This window comes from Mytilus galloprovincialis, chromosome 10, assembly GCF_965363235.1.
Source record: "Mytilus galloprovincialis chromosome 10, xbMytGall1.hap1.1, whole genome shotgun sequence".
Taxonomy (NCBI): Eukaryota; Metazoa; Mollusca; class Bivalvia; order Mytilida; family Mytilidae; genus Mytilus; species Mytilus galloprovincialis.
The window spans coordinates 13,834,883-13,851,106 of NC_134847.1; the positions used below are offsets into that span (position 1 = coordinate 13,834,883).

General features: G+C 32.2%; 1 protein-coding gene across 1 annotated transcript; it reads left to right on the plus strand.

Moving 5' to 3' along the window:
* The first annotated feature begins 478 nt into the window (after positions 1-478).
* Positions 479-12,417, plus strand: LOC143049889 (uncharacterized). Its single transcript, XM_076223655.1, has 3 exons — positions 479-1,069; positions 6,544-6,768; positions 10,745-12,417. The coding sequence occupies exons 1-3, from the start codon at positions 616-618 to the stop codon at positions 11,407-11,409; spliced, it is 1,344 nt and encodes a 447-aa protein (XP_076079770.1). The 5' UTR covers positions 479-615; the 3' UTR covers positions 11,410-12,417.
* The last annotated feature ends 3,807 nt before the right edge of the window (positions 12,418-16,224 follow it).

The window sequence follows — 16,224 nt, forward strand, 5'->3', positions numbered from 1 at the left end:
ACCTGATCACCAAAACACAATTTTGTCATGAATCCATCTGAAGTGTGTCCTTTGTTTAATATTCACATAGACCAAGGTGAGCGACACAGGCTCTTTAGAGCCTCTACGGCCTAGTTGTATTTTGATCTTACTTTAGTCATTTGAGAACTTTGGAGTATGGCTGTTAAATGTACTATGTATTTCCTTGACTTTGTTGTTTAACATGTTTAATAGGACAACTTGTTCTGCTAGTTCTTTGTCTTGTCTTGTCTTGATGTATTTTGCTTAACATATTTTAGCTTTTTGTATATTATCTATATCTATCATATTTTCTGAAAATAAAAATGTGTAAAATCGTCTTTCAATAGTATAATTATACAGTTTATCTCTATTTACTACAGATTGTTAGAGGTGTTCCTTTGATATGAGGCTTATACATAAGAAAGAAAAAAGAAACCATATTAACATAGCTTTCCATCCCCTTACTTATATTGCCCTGATGCATAGTGTCTACTATCGCGAGACCCTACTATCGCCAAACATATGATATATTGTAATATTACAGTGTGAAAATACATTGACATCCATTTTCTTCGTATAATAAGTAAGATATTACCTCGCTAAATTGTTCTTAATATGGCTGCGCGGCAGCTTCTATACACTATTCAGAAAACAAAAGTATTTTTTTATGGCTTAAATGAAATTTCTATGCTCCGTTCGATGAAGCATCATGATCATGTTTCTACAAGATATTTTTCATCCAAACGTAGATCACAGACGGAAATTTTGAAGTCGGCTTTGGATAATTATGAGGATTTACAACTGGCACCTCTTAAGATCAAAAACTGTAACATTGGTGTAAGCTTTTCAGAGGCTTGCCTCGAACATGAAGTGTATAGCTGTACAGGAAATGATATTATTTTATGTGAGAGTTTTTCTAATGTATTCAAAGAAGGCTTCAATGCATTACATCAATCCATTGATAAAGTCGGTGTTGGATTCTTCGATACTCCCAATATAGACAATGGGACTGAAGACGACATGTATTACTATGCACTCTCAGCACTACGACAGTTTTTGACTGAGATTGGTAAGATCTGGAATATTTATTTGCCACCTATATATGTAGCTAACTCTTTACTGTATGATGGGTCTGTAGAAAAAAGAATCAGAATATTAAGATTTAAGAATTATAGTTTCACCAGCAGTACAAAAATAACTTTTAAATGTTTTATAATCGCATTAAAAAAATTGCTTTGTTGATGGGTTACACTTACATGTGTGTCCTCAGGGACGGATCCAGGATTTTGGACATGTTGGAAAGGGGGGGCGAAGTTATAAAAAAAAATTTAGGACCTTTTTTAGCATGTTTAGGCTTTAAAAAACATAAAATATGTTTAAAATGCCCACTTTAACGGTTCGTGATGTGGAACATGTATATTTTACAGTTGCTGTAATCATAAAATGATAGTATGGAGCAAAAGCTATGTACTGATATTTGATGTTGGAGTTGACAGTAAAACATAGACATGGCAAATTCTCGTGTGTTGTATGTTAAATTAGCAGTCAGGGGTGCTACTTAAACAAGTGATTTCATTATCACCTATTTCAGTGATTTGATAAACTCAGTAATCACCTATTTAAGTGATTTTGGTGTTTCCTTTGATCTTCAAATGCGAATTTCATTGATTGCGTAAACCCCTGAGGGTTTACGCAGTATATATTGGACGAGTGATGTAGTCTTTCGGAACACCGGATGTTAGTCGGAACACTTCTGGTCTTTCTATGACCACCTTTCAAATACATGCGCAATAGCTATGACCACTTTTCAAATGCATGCGCAATAGCTTACAAATCTGTTGAATATGCATTAGCATCTTAAGTTGCTATAGAGATATTTTACGTATGATCTGAAATTTATTATGATATAATATTTTCTTGCACACGATTACAAGCTGCTAATATTAACCTACATGCGTAGTATTTTAATTAGTCAAACGATGTAACCAGCTGTGTTTAGATATGAGATAAGATTTCATGTAAACAATGCGCTTTATATTCTGAACGAAAACAATTAAAAATAAAATCTTTAGAAAGAGTTTTAGTAGCATTTTATTTTAGATTTTACGTTTAGTGAAGATGTACATGTTGTTAAAAGCAAGCTATTTATGTTTTTATACTAAAATTAAAGGGAAGTCTTTCTTGCATATGATTAAATTACGGTTATTTTTTTTGGTTAAATATTGCAACTTTATATTAATAAAAAAAAAAATGGTTATAAAAAATAAAATTAAATAGATATTGAATATGAAAAAATAAAATATTTTGAACGAGAACAATTAAAAATGATATCTTTAAAAAAAGTATTAGCACTTTTTGAAATTTTACGTCTAGGATAGACCAAGGACATGGAAATATAATCATAAATACGTGCCTCAAATAGGTGTAAAAACGAGGATTTAAAAAAAATCGTTTATTGAAAATAACGTTAAAATTAATTATGAAAGTTATGTCCGTATTTATTTTCATTAATATTGCAAATTTAAAGTTATTTTCTTTGTTTAAATATTGCAACATTATTTACTTTTTTTAATAACCTCTGAATCCTTTTCGTCATTAAAATGCGACTGATAAGTATAGATATTCAATATGAAGGGGGAAAAAATAACCGTGACTGAAATCTAGATCTAATATTTACTTTAAAAAAATACACATTTGACCATGCAGATGTAAGAAATGATACTTCAAGCAATGAAACAACGAATTAAATGTGCCACTTTAATTACGACTGATAACCTAAAAATGAATCATGCATGCATTTTTAGCAGACTTAACCAGATCGGCGATAAGATATCGAATATAAAAAAAGAAGATATCGGGTTTGGTGTCAATGAGACAACTATCTGCAAGAAACCAAAATAACACAGAAATACAAACTATGGGTCACCGTACGGCCTTCAACAACAGGCAAAGCACGTACCGCATAGTCGGCTATAAAAGGCCCCGAAATGACAATGTAAAACAATCAGTCAAAAAAGAAAATTAACAAAGTCCGTATCATCGTATGCGTAACTTAGTTGCTCACCAGAGGAACTTTACGCAAGCGTTTAAACACGCGTTCCATAAGTTTGAAGTACGTCGAAATGCAAAGGTATACGCTTGGTGAACGCTTTTACTTCAGGAAAATTTTAATGGAACATAAAAAAAATCATTCAGCTCAAGCGTTTGTCAAACGTATATACATGTACCTGTAAACTGCACGCACATAATATACACGCTACACGAGCGTTGAAAACGCTACAGATAAGTTTTAGACACGTTAAGGGCACATTGCATACAAAAATACTCGTCGCCTTAAAGCTTTCATTTAGGAAAAGAAGTCCGATACGGGTGAAACTTCATCAAACCTACAGAAGATATTACACCCTCTCTAACCATGCAACATGGGACTAGACATAAAAGTACAGGAACTACTCACATTAGTTTGAGCTGTACAAGATCTACAAAAATATCCCGCCTGCCTCAAAGGTGCATATAGGATCGACCATGGTCCAGCACTAATGATACAAATACCAACCAGAGTTACAATGACGTGGTAGTAAGTCTTTAAAGGCCACCGAGCGGCCTCCAAAAATGAAAAAAACTACTATTTAGTCGGCTATTAAATGCACCGACCATTAAGATTTAAAAACAAAAATCAATCAATCAAACAGTTTCTAATTCTTATGCACAACAAAAGTAATATAAGACAATACATCTTTATTAAACAATTATCTAATATATATATAATGCCAAACAAGCATTTGGGTTTACGATTGCATTTCTTTTTTTAAAGAAAGCAACTTGTTTTCCATATTTTCACAAACTTTTCTATAATTTTCCTACATAGATCAATTATCCCTTTTTCTATGGATATTAACTTCACCAGTGCGCTTGGGCAGTAAGTTAGTGGCTAAAGCTTTTAAAAGTACCCTTGGGAATTGTTCTGTAATCAAATATTCATTAACTACTCTGACTATCAGACAAAGGTCAACAATATTAGGTAACCTGATTGGTTTTCTACAGAGTTAGAATGATACTCTTCAAGGTTATGTCCTGATCTACAAATTATTTCAGAAAATGCATATTTTAAATAAATTGTAAAAACTGACAGGCTTATCAAGCAAAAGACAATTTCTTAATGTACATAGTTGTTTTTTCAATGGAATTCTTGTCTTTTTACCAATAAACATGATAAAATAATCAAGCTCACTAGTGAGAAAAATATCAAGAAAAAGGTTATAAACACTTATTGAAGTGATCTTCTCAAATTACTTGTTTCAGTGATTATAAAAAGTCTGTGACTATTTATAGAATTTTTAAAAATATTTCACAGCCAAAATCACTTGAAAAAGTGATTCTGAAATCACTTGTTTAAGTAGTACCCCTGACTGATTAGGATAAACTAAAGATTTCTTTTTGTAAGCAAAATATACGCCAGGCTATTCAATGGAATTTACAAAACGACCGACACGAGTTAAATTACAAACAAGCAATGTTTAGCTAAATGTTTCGTTGAAAAATTTAACCTAAACAAGAGAAGTAAGGGGTTCCAAATCAACCAAAAGGTTACGAATGAGTCTGAAATGACAACGAATTTATGAATGCAGGTCATACATATGGACACATAAAGGCCACACCCTATATGCAGGTTGCAGTCTGGTTTGAAAAAAGTATTCAATATATCAGTTCGGCAAAACAGACATTCTGGTCAGACATGGAAACCCGGCCACAAAAAAAATATGCCCGTCTTTTTTCATCATGTTCATTTAATGCTAAATAATTCTGTTGGAAATTGTCGTTTCTAATAGTAAAAAAATGTGGACAAGATTATTGTTTTCAATCCAGATATGGCCAGAATTTTTGTTTAAGGCAAACATCAGAGTTAGATTTTTTTCTCAAATATCTGAGACTGCCTCCTCAAATCTAAGTACCTGAAGACTTTAAATCTATCTAGAGCTTTAAATACTGACTGAAGATCATTGTTCAGTTAAATTATTTTGAAATAGGCTGGACGTTTGGGGTTAAACAAGTTTTTGTATGTAAATATATTGTTGTGGAACTTTTTTTTTCATGAGAGTGTAATAGAGTTTTACTTTCTGTTTGGTGGAATTGTGAAATAAAAGTCAATACGGTCTTGCTTTAAAGGTATCATGATTGTCATCCTCAGCCTAAGCAATGTGTTACTGTAATTTGAATTTCAAAATGACCACCAAGTGATGTTTTTCGATGCACTGGTCAACTCTACCAAAGCGAATCACATGACTTTGCCATAGTCGGTAAATACCAGCGAAAAATATCTTTATAAGTAAAGAATTGTTGCATATAAATTAAATACACAGGAAGTGGCAAAGTTCATGAAGTCTAGTCTGATTAATCATTTTACAAAAAAAAAAAAAAAAAAAAGTCCCAGCAAAGGGGGTGTACGCCCTCTACGCCCCCTCTGGATCCGCTACTGGTCCTGCCATTGTCCTGTTGATTTGTCCTGATTAATTTATTACATACAATAATTTGTCACTAAATAATTTTGGTCATATTTGTTACATTTATTTTGTCAAATTGCTTGATTGCTTGACTAAATCATGGAGGTCCTGATATTTGGAATGTAACATCACAAAATTAGAATTATATTATTTCAGAATATTATTTCAGAAACTGAAACTGAAAGAGTCTTAATCTCTCCACGCTAACATAAATATATAGTAATATAACAGTAGTGAAAGTTTATTGAAATCAAGATAGTCAATGACATTTTTGTACACCGCTAATTGTCCATATGGTTGCTTATCAATCAAAGAACAGGAAAAAATAGATAGTTTACAAAATGCTTTAGCTAATTTGAAAGTACCAAACACATGATAAAAATTTTCATAGAATTTAATATCACGATTTCCCCTTGCCTGCCAAAATATGTGAAAATAACCCACTGTATTTCTTCATCTATAAAAGAGGGATGAAACATACCAGAGGGACAGTGAAACTCATAGATCCAAAATAAGCTGACAACGTCATGTCTTAAAATGAAAAAGACAAACAGACAAACAATAGTACACATGACACAACATAGACAACTAAAGAATAAGCAACATGAACCCAACCAAAAACTAGGGTTGATCTCAGTTGCTCGATCTTGAAGGGTAAGCAGATCCTGCTCCACATGTGGCACCCGTCATGTTGCTCATGTTATAACAAATCCAGTCAATAGTCTAATGCAGTAGGTCACATTCATGAAAGGGAAGGGGATTGTAGTTTTGTACATGGAGTTACGATTGAACACAAGGAGAGTTTATTGAGATTTTTAGAATTTAATAGGATGATTGCATTACTAATACTTTCTAGGTTAAAATAATACCTATACATCTGTCATGTTTGTATTTCTTATTTGCATGATATCTTTAATGATGAAATATGTTTCTAAAAGAAAAAAATAAGTTTGGAAGATTTCCATAATCATGATACCGGTACATGTAATTTGTTAATTATTATAATCTTAAATTCAATACTGCTTTATATATTTTAATTCAGATTATCATGAAAAGTGTTTGAAGCAAAAGGAGCCATTTGGAGATGCATTTGACAAACAGAATGAAGCTTATGTGGCAACCCTCCTGACAAACCACTTGCTGTCTCGACTAGTGTATGGCAACAGATACCTTATAAGCAATTCTTACTTAGTACAACCTCTAAAATGTCCGTGTTTAAAGCCGTTGGAATGTTCTTCCCTGAAAAACTGTGGACAAACAGGCTTAGGTATGACCATCAAACTTTTTGTGTCAGGCAATGGTCCTTGGCACTGAGTCAGTTTGGGATAATGACATGAAAATAACTTTTTTGAGTATCATGCATGTACATCATTGATCATTTGTACATGTACTGCTATTTTCTTTCAAAAAATAATTTCTTTTAATTAAATAATATTATATTAGTTGCCCCCACTAATTTTCATTGGTTCATTTTTCACTTTTACTACATTTGTCATGTTTGTAATCATGGTATCTACAGGTTAAAAGCAAGATTGTTTAAACTTTTGGTAAAACTAAAAATTTTGGCTTATAAAAACTTTCTGAAATTTCAAGTGCAAATGATTAATAACTTGGTTTAAGGAGGTAGACCTTGGTTCAGGGAGATAACTCTTTAAATCAGTTAAGCGTTTGTAAAAGTCAAGTTCATCAATGTATTTTAAGCATTCACCTGAAACAGATTGAAAATAATCTATGTAATCTAGAAGCTTAGAATATATTTTTGAAAATGGTTGACACAAACGTACTGATGATTTTAAGAGTAATTTCCTTAACCTAGGTCTACCTCCTTAAATACTATTTATTGGCTGTCAACATTCATCTTATCGGGGTCTTTTATAGCTGACTATGTGGTATGGGCTTTGCTCATTGTTGAAGGCCGTACGGTGACCTATAGTTGTTAATGTCTGTGTCATTTTGGTCTTTTGTGGATAGTTGTCTCATTGGCAATCATACCACATCTTCTTTTTTATATGACATTACTTAAAATAGAAATTAAGTAATGCAAAAATTCTTAAACATCTTTATAAACTCTCCTTATATGCGTATGTTTCAATCAATCTGAAAATATAGTCTGCAGATGAATTACATTGTTACTTCATTGAATTTCAGATTAAATGAGTATCGGTTGATTGAAGTAATGATATGAGTATGCACGATTATCTTACAGACAATTTAAGAAAGAGTTTAAGAAATAAATGACAAAGTTACAAAATGAAGAAATACAATATAGCGGGTTATTTTTGTGGGGTGTATATTTTCACTTATTTTGGCGGGTAAGCACGGTAGAGGGAAATCGTGAAATTGAATTCCGTAAAAATTTTATTATGCGTTCTGTACATTCTAATACATTGTAATAGCTAAAGCATTTTGTAAACTATCTATTTTTTCCTGTTTGTCAAATTAATAATGGTTTGTTAATTTAAATAACATAAATACAAAAGGCTTTTGTTTCCTGGCTGTCAGGTCAAAATTCAGGTGTTAAAATTAGTTTATTGGTTACATAATAAAATAAATGATATTATTGTATAGCAATATAATATTTCCCACAGAAAGTAACCAAAAGTTAGCGTGAAATAAATTCTAATATTGCACTAGTGCAATGAATCTTCAAAATTCATGACCTCATCAACGACAAAATCTTAGTTTAAACCAATTTTTCCTTTTAAATATTATATTGCTATACAATAAAAGGGTTATTGCATGAATATTGGGGAATATTGTCCCTCGTAGAACATATATTGCACTCGCAAGCTCGTGCAATATAAAATTCTACTCGGGACAATATTCCCCAATATTCATGCAATAAACCCTATATTATTGTATGGCAATACATGTATAATATTTCCCACATAAAGTAACCAAAAGTTAGCGTGCAATAAATTCCAGTATTGCACTAGTGCAATAAATCTTCAAAATTCATGAAGTCATCAACGTCAAAATCTTTTTTTTTTTACTTTCATATATAATATTGCTATACATAAAAGGGTTATTGCATGAATATTGGGGAATATTGTCCCTCGTAGAACATACATTGGACTTGCAAGCTTGTGCAATATAAAATTTTACTCAGGACAATATTCCCCAATATTCGGGCAATAACCCTTTTATATAGGAATAACAGGAATAACAGGTGCGTTCAATATCTTAGCAGCTACACAGGGCTACCTAGATTTTTGAATACTGAAAGTGTAGCTAGCCTAGCTGCTAAATAGATCTAGATATAGCAGCTAGGCTAGCTACACGTTCAGTAGTCAAAAATCTAGGTAGCCCTATGTAGCTGCAACGATATTGAATGCAATCCTGATATCATATTATTAGCTGTATCAAAATATAAGGAAAAGATAAGACATCATGCTGGTAAAACAATCATTAAATCATAATGGTCAATAAACTTTTGTCTATTTCTACAACTTTTTAAATTCAACCATATCAGTATCCACCAAAATGGTTAATTGGTAAATAAAAACCACCAAAATTTTACTTATTCTTTGGATGCCCCATAATCGCGAAATTTTATACTCATGAAAATAACCCACTTTACGGTACGTTGATACTATACATGTACTACATTGTAAATCGTGCATGTGTCATGAATTTATTTTAAATTCTCTTAAATTTTTCTACTGATTTGTTAACACTGTTATGTCTGTTGCTTAGACAGACATTTATTCAAATAGAAAACCCTCTAAAATCAGTTTTTCTCACATTAATACTCATTTATCAGAATTAAAGTCTTAAAGAAATCACTGTGTATACTCTAAGTTTTTCTTTACTATACATTTTATACCCCCTCCCCTGTTTCAACTTTTTAAAGAATTTGAAAACAAGACTTTAATTATTGCCAGCTTACCCTATTTGCATATTTTCTGATAAAAAATTGTCTAGAACCTGTTAAAAACTGTTTTTATAACATATTGAAAGCATATCAGAATATCATAAATGTAATGTTTAGCAGTCAATCATTACAACATTCAAGATTATATAAAGTATCCAATCCAGCCTCTATCTCCAGTTCACATCTTACTGTATGCCTATTTGTCAATTAAAAAACACATTTTCTGCCTCAAATGGTCAATTTAGAATTCTTGTCACAACAGTATCATCTGTAACCATATATCTGACACAATTTAGCTTCTATATATACTAGAAGTGTTCAAACAAAGCCATATTTGCAATAGTTGTATGTATGCAGATACCAGTCTGAGATATAAATTCACTTCAAATGTTGTATAGATGACTGCTAACATCTGATTTTTGCATAACTTCCAAGCATAGTTATTGTTTTCTATATCAAGAACTTTAAAATCACAAAATCATAGTATTTACAAGTTAAATTATTTGTTTTTATGACCTAGGGGGTAGGCAATTTTCTATGTTTTTTGCCCCTGGGGCCTCAAATTTCCTAAATCATTCTGCTGTTTCTAGCAATTTGGAATATTTAGTACATATTCAGGATAGAACACACTATTGTAAGTTTTCTTGAGATATTTTTGTTTTTCTAGCTTGTATTTATTATGCCGTGGTGACAAAAAAGCAGACTTAGGTGTTGCGGCTTACTTTTGGGTTATCGAAAGGACACAAATACCCCATAAATAATATTCAGGAAGGATCTATGAGTTTCAATGACTGCGAAGAGTAAATATAAGCACTTCTTAACAATTTAACTTAAAATATGCAAATATTATGATTTAATTTTGTATCCAGGACTTTCAGTAAACTATGCATACTGCCATTTTCAAAGGTCAAAATATAGGGCTGTGCGGCATATTTTCAACGTTTCTATGCCCTGAACTTCTCAGAGTTTAAACTTACACTTATTTTCTCAACGACCCCTACCTCAAATGAAAGGTTACCACAAATTTCAATGTAAACAATATGCACGTGTTTATTTACTGGTAACATTCCCAAGTTCTGTCTCTGCGATATGGAACACAGAGAGTATAACTGGGAACCAGTATGTAAACAAAATCAATTTTCTATGAATATTCAATTACTCCCCAAAAGAGGCGTGTTTGAGAAACAGCTGTATTTACAAAGTGCAACCTAGAAAGTTTACAATTCAAGTTGTGCTTTGTGAGAGCCATTTAAGAAAAGGTTGTATTTCAGGTTCCTAGGCATCAAATTCTTACTTGAGGTATGAAAAAGGGTTTATGAGCCAGTGTTTCTGATAGTTCCATTCTATAATGCTATCTATTATTTTTCAGGCTGTGAAGACATTTGGTATGGACATCCTGACATTGTTTTGGTACCACCAAATTTTTCAAATATACCGCTCTGTTTTTTTGAAGATGATATTGAAGCTCAGATGCAAGAAGACGATGATATGTTAACGAAAGACCTATTGCAGGAGAATTACGGATCAATAGATATTAGTGAATTAAAACTCAAGATGGTACTTGAAAAACGTGCTGAGCAAATATTAAGCCAAGCTATTACATTTTCATTTTGTGAATCAAACAGAGATTCATCAGGAGGGAGAGAATGCCATACTTTAATTCCCTCCATAGTGTTAACACCTCATCATTACCTTGTGGTTATGTATGATTATGAACATGATATTTTATTAAGCAATGGCCATCAGATATCTCCATTATGGGACGAAACTGGTGTAAAATTTAACTTTTCAGCTGTTTTACAAATTTGGATGGTTCTGAATCATAGTTATTTTAAGCCAAAGCTCAGTTCTGAGTTTCAAAAAGATTTTGCCTTTACATGTGAGATTCACAGAATTTTTAAGGAGTTACAAGTGTTTGATAAGACAAAGCAAATTACTTACAGGCCGTCGTTTCGACAAGAAAATAAACACCTAAAAGACAAAAAGCCTTTTATGCTTTACTCTGACTATAAAAAAACAAATGTCATGCTTTAAAGTAGTGTGGAGAAATTTGAAGTAATGCAGTTGTTTAATTTTCTTTCATATGTACATAAAATTACAGTTGTTGAAAAAAGTTTTAAAAAGGCTAAAAAATGTACATAACCATGATAACATATTTTTTTAAATACAGTAGTAAAAACAAATGATTTGTAAAAAATTGTGTCCTTCTTTAATAAGGCTTGTTCATTTTACATTATCAAATGTCAACCATATCTATATTTAATTTGAAAAAATGTTTAAAAGATTGTTTTGATATCTAATTAATGTTTTGACAAAATTTAATTTTTTCAGACAATTTCATTATTTTTTTAATGATAATGCAGATCTTTTAAAAAAAAAAATATTGCATTGACTACTGTCGTTTGATTTGTCAAAATGTTTGTGGAATTTCACAAGACACAGGGTTCCAAGGGACTCCTTATGATTTTATATCATTGACAATATTTGTTAGCAAATTACCCCAAAACACATTTCCGATTGTTCTTTAATATATATACAAATGTGAAATGGGTAGCAATAATGTTACAAATGTGAAATAAGTAGCAATAATCTAAAACTGGCTATTAAGATCAGGGATGGGGTAATCGTAATCTGTAATTGTAATTGTTTAAATTTTTTCCAGTAATGAAAGACATTTTCGATAACATGATAACATGTAATCGTAATTTGATGGATAATAGCCAAAAATTATGATGTAATCATCGATTACTTAAGACAATCACATTTCGATTACTTTAGTAAAATAGTATGATGAAATATATTAACCTATTTGTGTTGAGCAGTCTGTGAAAAATTTAAATTGATTGTCAATTTGTGTGACAGATAGTGAAATTAGGCCAAAGATTGATTGTAATTGAATAAGAAAAAAAAGGATAATTTTTTTACGACCGCAAAAAAGTTTGTGTCCGTATATGTAGCATGTCGTCTTTTTTTTTGAAAGAAGGGGGAGGGGAAAATTTTTTCTCATTTTCTCATTTCAGATTTCAGATTTTTTTTTTCTTAGGTGGGCATGGTGGGGGGGGGGGGTCAATTCACAACAGCATAGTGTATTGTACAATAGCAAAAAATTGAATATAAATTCAAATCATATAACTAAATCTAAGTTCTTTGATAACAGTTATTCTAAGTCAGAAACCTATTATGTGTCATATATATTTAATTATCATATACTTAGACTAAATAACATATAAATTTTACCGTATGATAATAGCCTTAAATTGACGTAAATTCCATATTTTTCGAATTGGTGCTTAGCGGGCTGATATGAAAAGTTTATCACATGCTTTGATTGTTATCACATGCCTTTCCGTAACGTTATCACATGGCATTCCGGTAATACTAGGCCAATTCCGGAAAATACACCTCAATGCTACGTTTTCAGTGAAAAACATTAGAAAGTAGTGTACAAAACAATTACTTGAATACTGGAAAGTATATAGATTAAAATAATAAAATAATAATAATAATAAAAAAAAAACCAAACAAACAAACTATTTAAAAAATACATTTTTTAAGTTTTTCTGAAACATTATTTAGAAAGTTTCTTTTTTTCTCTCTCTGTTGAGGCATATGATAAAAAGGTATCAATTTTTGGGTCCCACGGCCGTGAACTTTTTTACTCTTTAAACTTCGGGAACCATGTAAAAGGATCAATAAATGAATCTGTTATTTTTCTCTACTGTTGAAGCATATGATAAAAAGATCATAACATGTCATTTTTCATATCGCATGTATTATCAGCCCTAGGTTCAATATCAGCCCAAGAGCCGCATGACAAAAATTTGACAGATTCATTTATTGATCCTTTTACGTGGTTCCCGAAGTTTAAAGAGTAAAAAAGTTCACGGCCGTCGGACCAAAAAATTGATACCTTTTTATCATATGCCTCAACAGAGAGAGAAAAAAAGAAACTTTCTAAATAATGTTTCAGAAAAACTTAAAAAATGTATTTTTTAAATAGTTTGTTTGTTTTTGTTTTTTTTTATTATTATGAAAAATGCCATGTAATAATCTGATATTACAATCCAAATTCAGACCTGTATCAAGCACCAATAATTTTTATATTGTCCATTTTTGCCCAAACTGTTCAGGGTTTGACCTGAGTCAGAGTGGTCGTATCAAGCTGTGCTCAGCGAAGCATTTTATTTGTCTTACAATTCAGTATAGCTTAGCACACATCTTAATGAGACTTATTATTCACTTGTTATAATAATATTTCAATTTAATTGTGTTACCTTTCTATTTTTACTATAAGCATAGCTTATAAATTATATGGTTAATGGAAATTTATTTTTGTTTATAATCAATCATAGGCCCAACACAATGTGTCATTATAAATACACATATTGATTTCTCCAAATAAATTTTGCATGTTAGATGAATTTTAAAATCATGTTAATGTCAACACTCAGATGGTTGTATTGTGTCACCTGTGTTGTGTGTGGGTCATCATGTCACAATTTCTGTTTATCAACAATTTCTCTTCAACTTCTAGAAGGAAAATTAATGCTCAGATACATTATTATGATTAATATTAATTATACTAATGTTATAATGAACTGTTGATGTGTACCAACTTTTATTCCTGTGAAAGATTAACAAACAAAAATAAGACATTTTTGTCGAGCCTGCAACTTTTGTTGCAGAAAGCTCGACATAGGGATAGTGATCCGGCGGCGGCAGCTACGGCGGCGGCGTTAGCTCACTTCTTAAAAGCTTTATATTTTAGAAGGTGGAAGACCTGGATGCTTCATACTTTGTATATAGATGCTTCATGTTACGAAGTTTCCGTCAGTCACATGTCCAATGTCCTTGACCTCATTTTCATGGTTCAGTGACCACTTGAAAAAAAAGTTCAAATTTTTTGTAATGTTGAATTCTCTCTTATTATAAGTAATAGGATAACTATATTTGATATACATGTGCGTACCTTGCAAGGTCCTCGTGTCTGTCAGACAGTTTTCACTTGACCTCAACCTCATTTCATGGATCAGTGAACAAGGTTAAGTTTTGGTGGTCAAGTCCATATCTCAGATACTATAAGCAATAGGGCTAGTATATTCGGTGTATGGAAGGACTGTAAGGTGTACATGTCCAACTGGCATGTGTCATCTGACCTTGACCTCATTTTCATGGTTCAGTGGTTATAGTTAAATTTTTGTGTTTTGGTCTGTTTTTCTCATACCATATGCAATAGGTCTACTATATTTGTTGTATGGAATGATTGTTAAGTGCACATGTCTAGCTGGCAGATGACATGTGACCTTGACCTCATTTTCATGGTTCAGTGGTCAAAGTTAAGTTTTTGAGTTTTGGTCTTTTTATGCCCCACCTACGATAGTAGAGGGGCATTATGTTTTCTGGTCTGTGCGTCCGTTCGTCCATCCGTTCGTCCGTCCGTCCGTTCGTCCGTCCGTCCGTCTGTCCCGCTACAGGTTAAAGTTTTTGGTCAAGGTAGTTTTTGATGAAGTTGAAGTCCAATCGACTTCAAACTTTGTACACATGTTCCCTATGATATGATCTTTCTAATTTTAATGCCAAATTAGAGTTTTTACCCCAATTTCACGGTCCACTGAACATGGAAAATGATAGTGCGAGTGGGGCATTCGTGTACTGAGGACACATTCTTGTTATCTAATGCTATATGCCATAGGTCAACTATATTTGGTGTATGGAAATATTTTATGATCTTTATGTCAGTCGAGCAGGTTTTGTTTAACCGTGACCTCATTTTCACGGTTCATTGCACAGTGTTAAATTTTTGTGTTTTGGTCTATTTTTCTTAAACTATAAGTAATGTGTCAACTATATATGTTGTATAGAAGCATTGTTAGCTGTACCTGTCTGCCTGGCATGGTTCATCTGACCTGGACCTCTTTTTCAAGATTCATTGGTCTTTGTTTAGTTATCTTGGTTAATGTTAAGTTTATGTGACAGTTGTAATAAAGCTTAGCTTTATGCTTAGGACTATCAACATAATATCAATGATTAGTATAGAAGGCGAGACATTTCAGCGTGTGCACTCTTGTTACTTTATAATATTGAAATGAAAAGGGGGTGACACTATTTGTCTGCAACTCCTCTCAACCTATTCAAAGGAATCACACCAAACTTTCTCACAAACATTATTATGAGCTGTTGATATGCACCAGATATTTTAATTTTTTGCGGTGAAATGATCTTTCTTGCAAAAAAGAATGTTTCCACTTTGTGCTAGTGAATTTTATAGCAGGGAATATCGGGTGCTCCGGAAGTGTAAGCAGATCCTGCTGCATATGAGGTACCATTGTGATGCTCATGTTATTACAAACCCGTCAAATAGTATTATTTTTGGAAAGGGAACAGGATTTTAGTTCCGACTTTTATAGCAGGGAATATTGGGTGCTCCGGAAGGGTAAGCAGATCCTGCTGCATATGAGGTACCATCGTGATGCTCATGTTATTACAAACCCGTCAAATAGTATAATTTTTGGAAAGGAAACAGGATTTTAGTTCCGACATAAGGAACATCATCTGTGAAACTGATATTCCGTAACAGTCAACCAACTCGTGATGGTGTCCGCCAATAATATGAAGGTCTGATTCCAACTTTACCATTTGGAACTGTTGATTTAATAGTTTCATTGTCAAGGAAATCATGATAAGAAATACAAGCCCGGGAATGTCGTTTCAATCAGGAGATACATACTTTGTATGAAGGCGCTGCAGTAATGTTGCTTCATAGAAATGGAAAGTTCACAATTGGGAAGCTGAAATCATCTGTTGTCGTAAAGTTTTGTTTTCAACCGACCTTTCATTGTAAATTTCGAT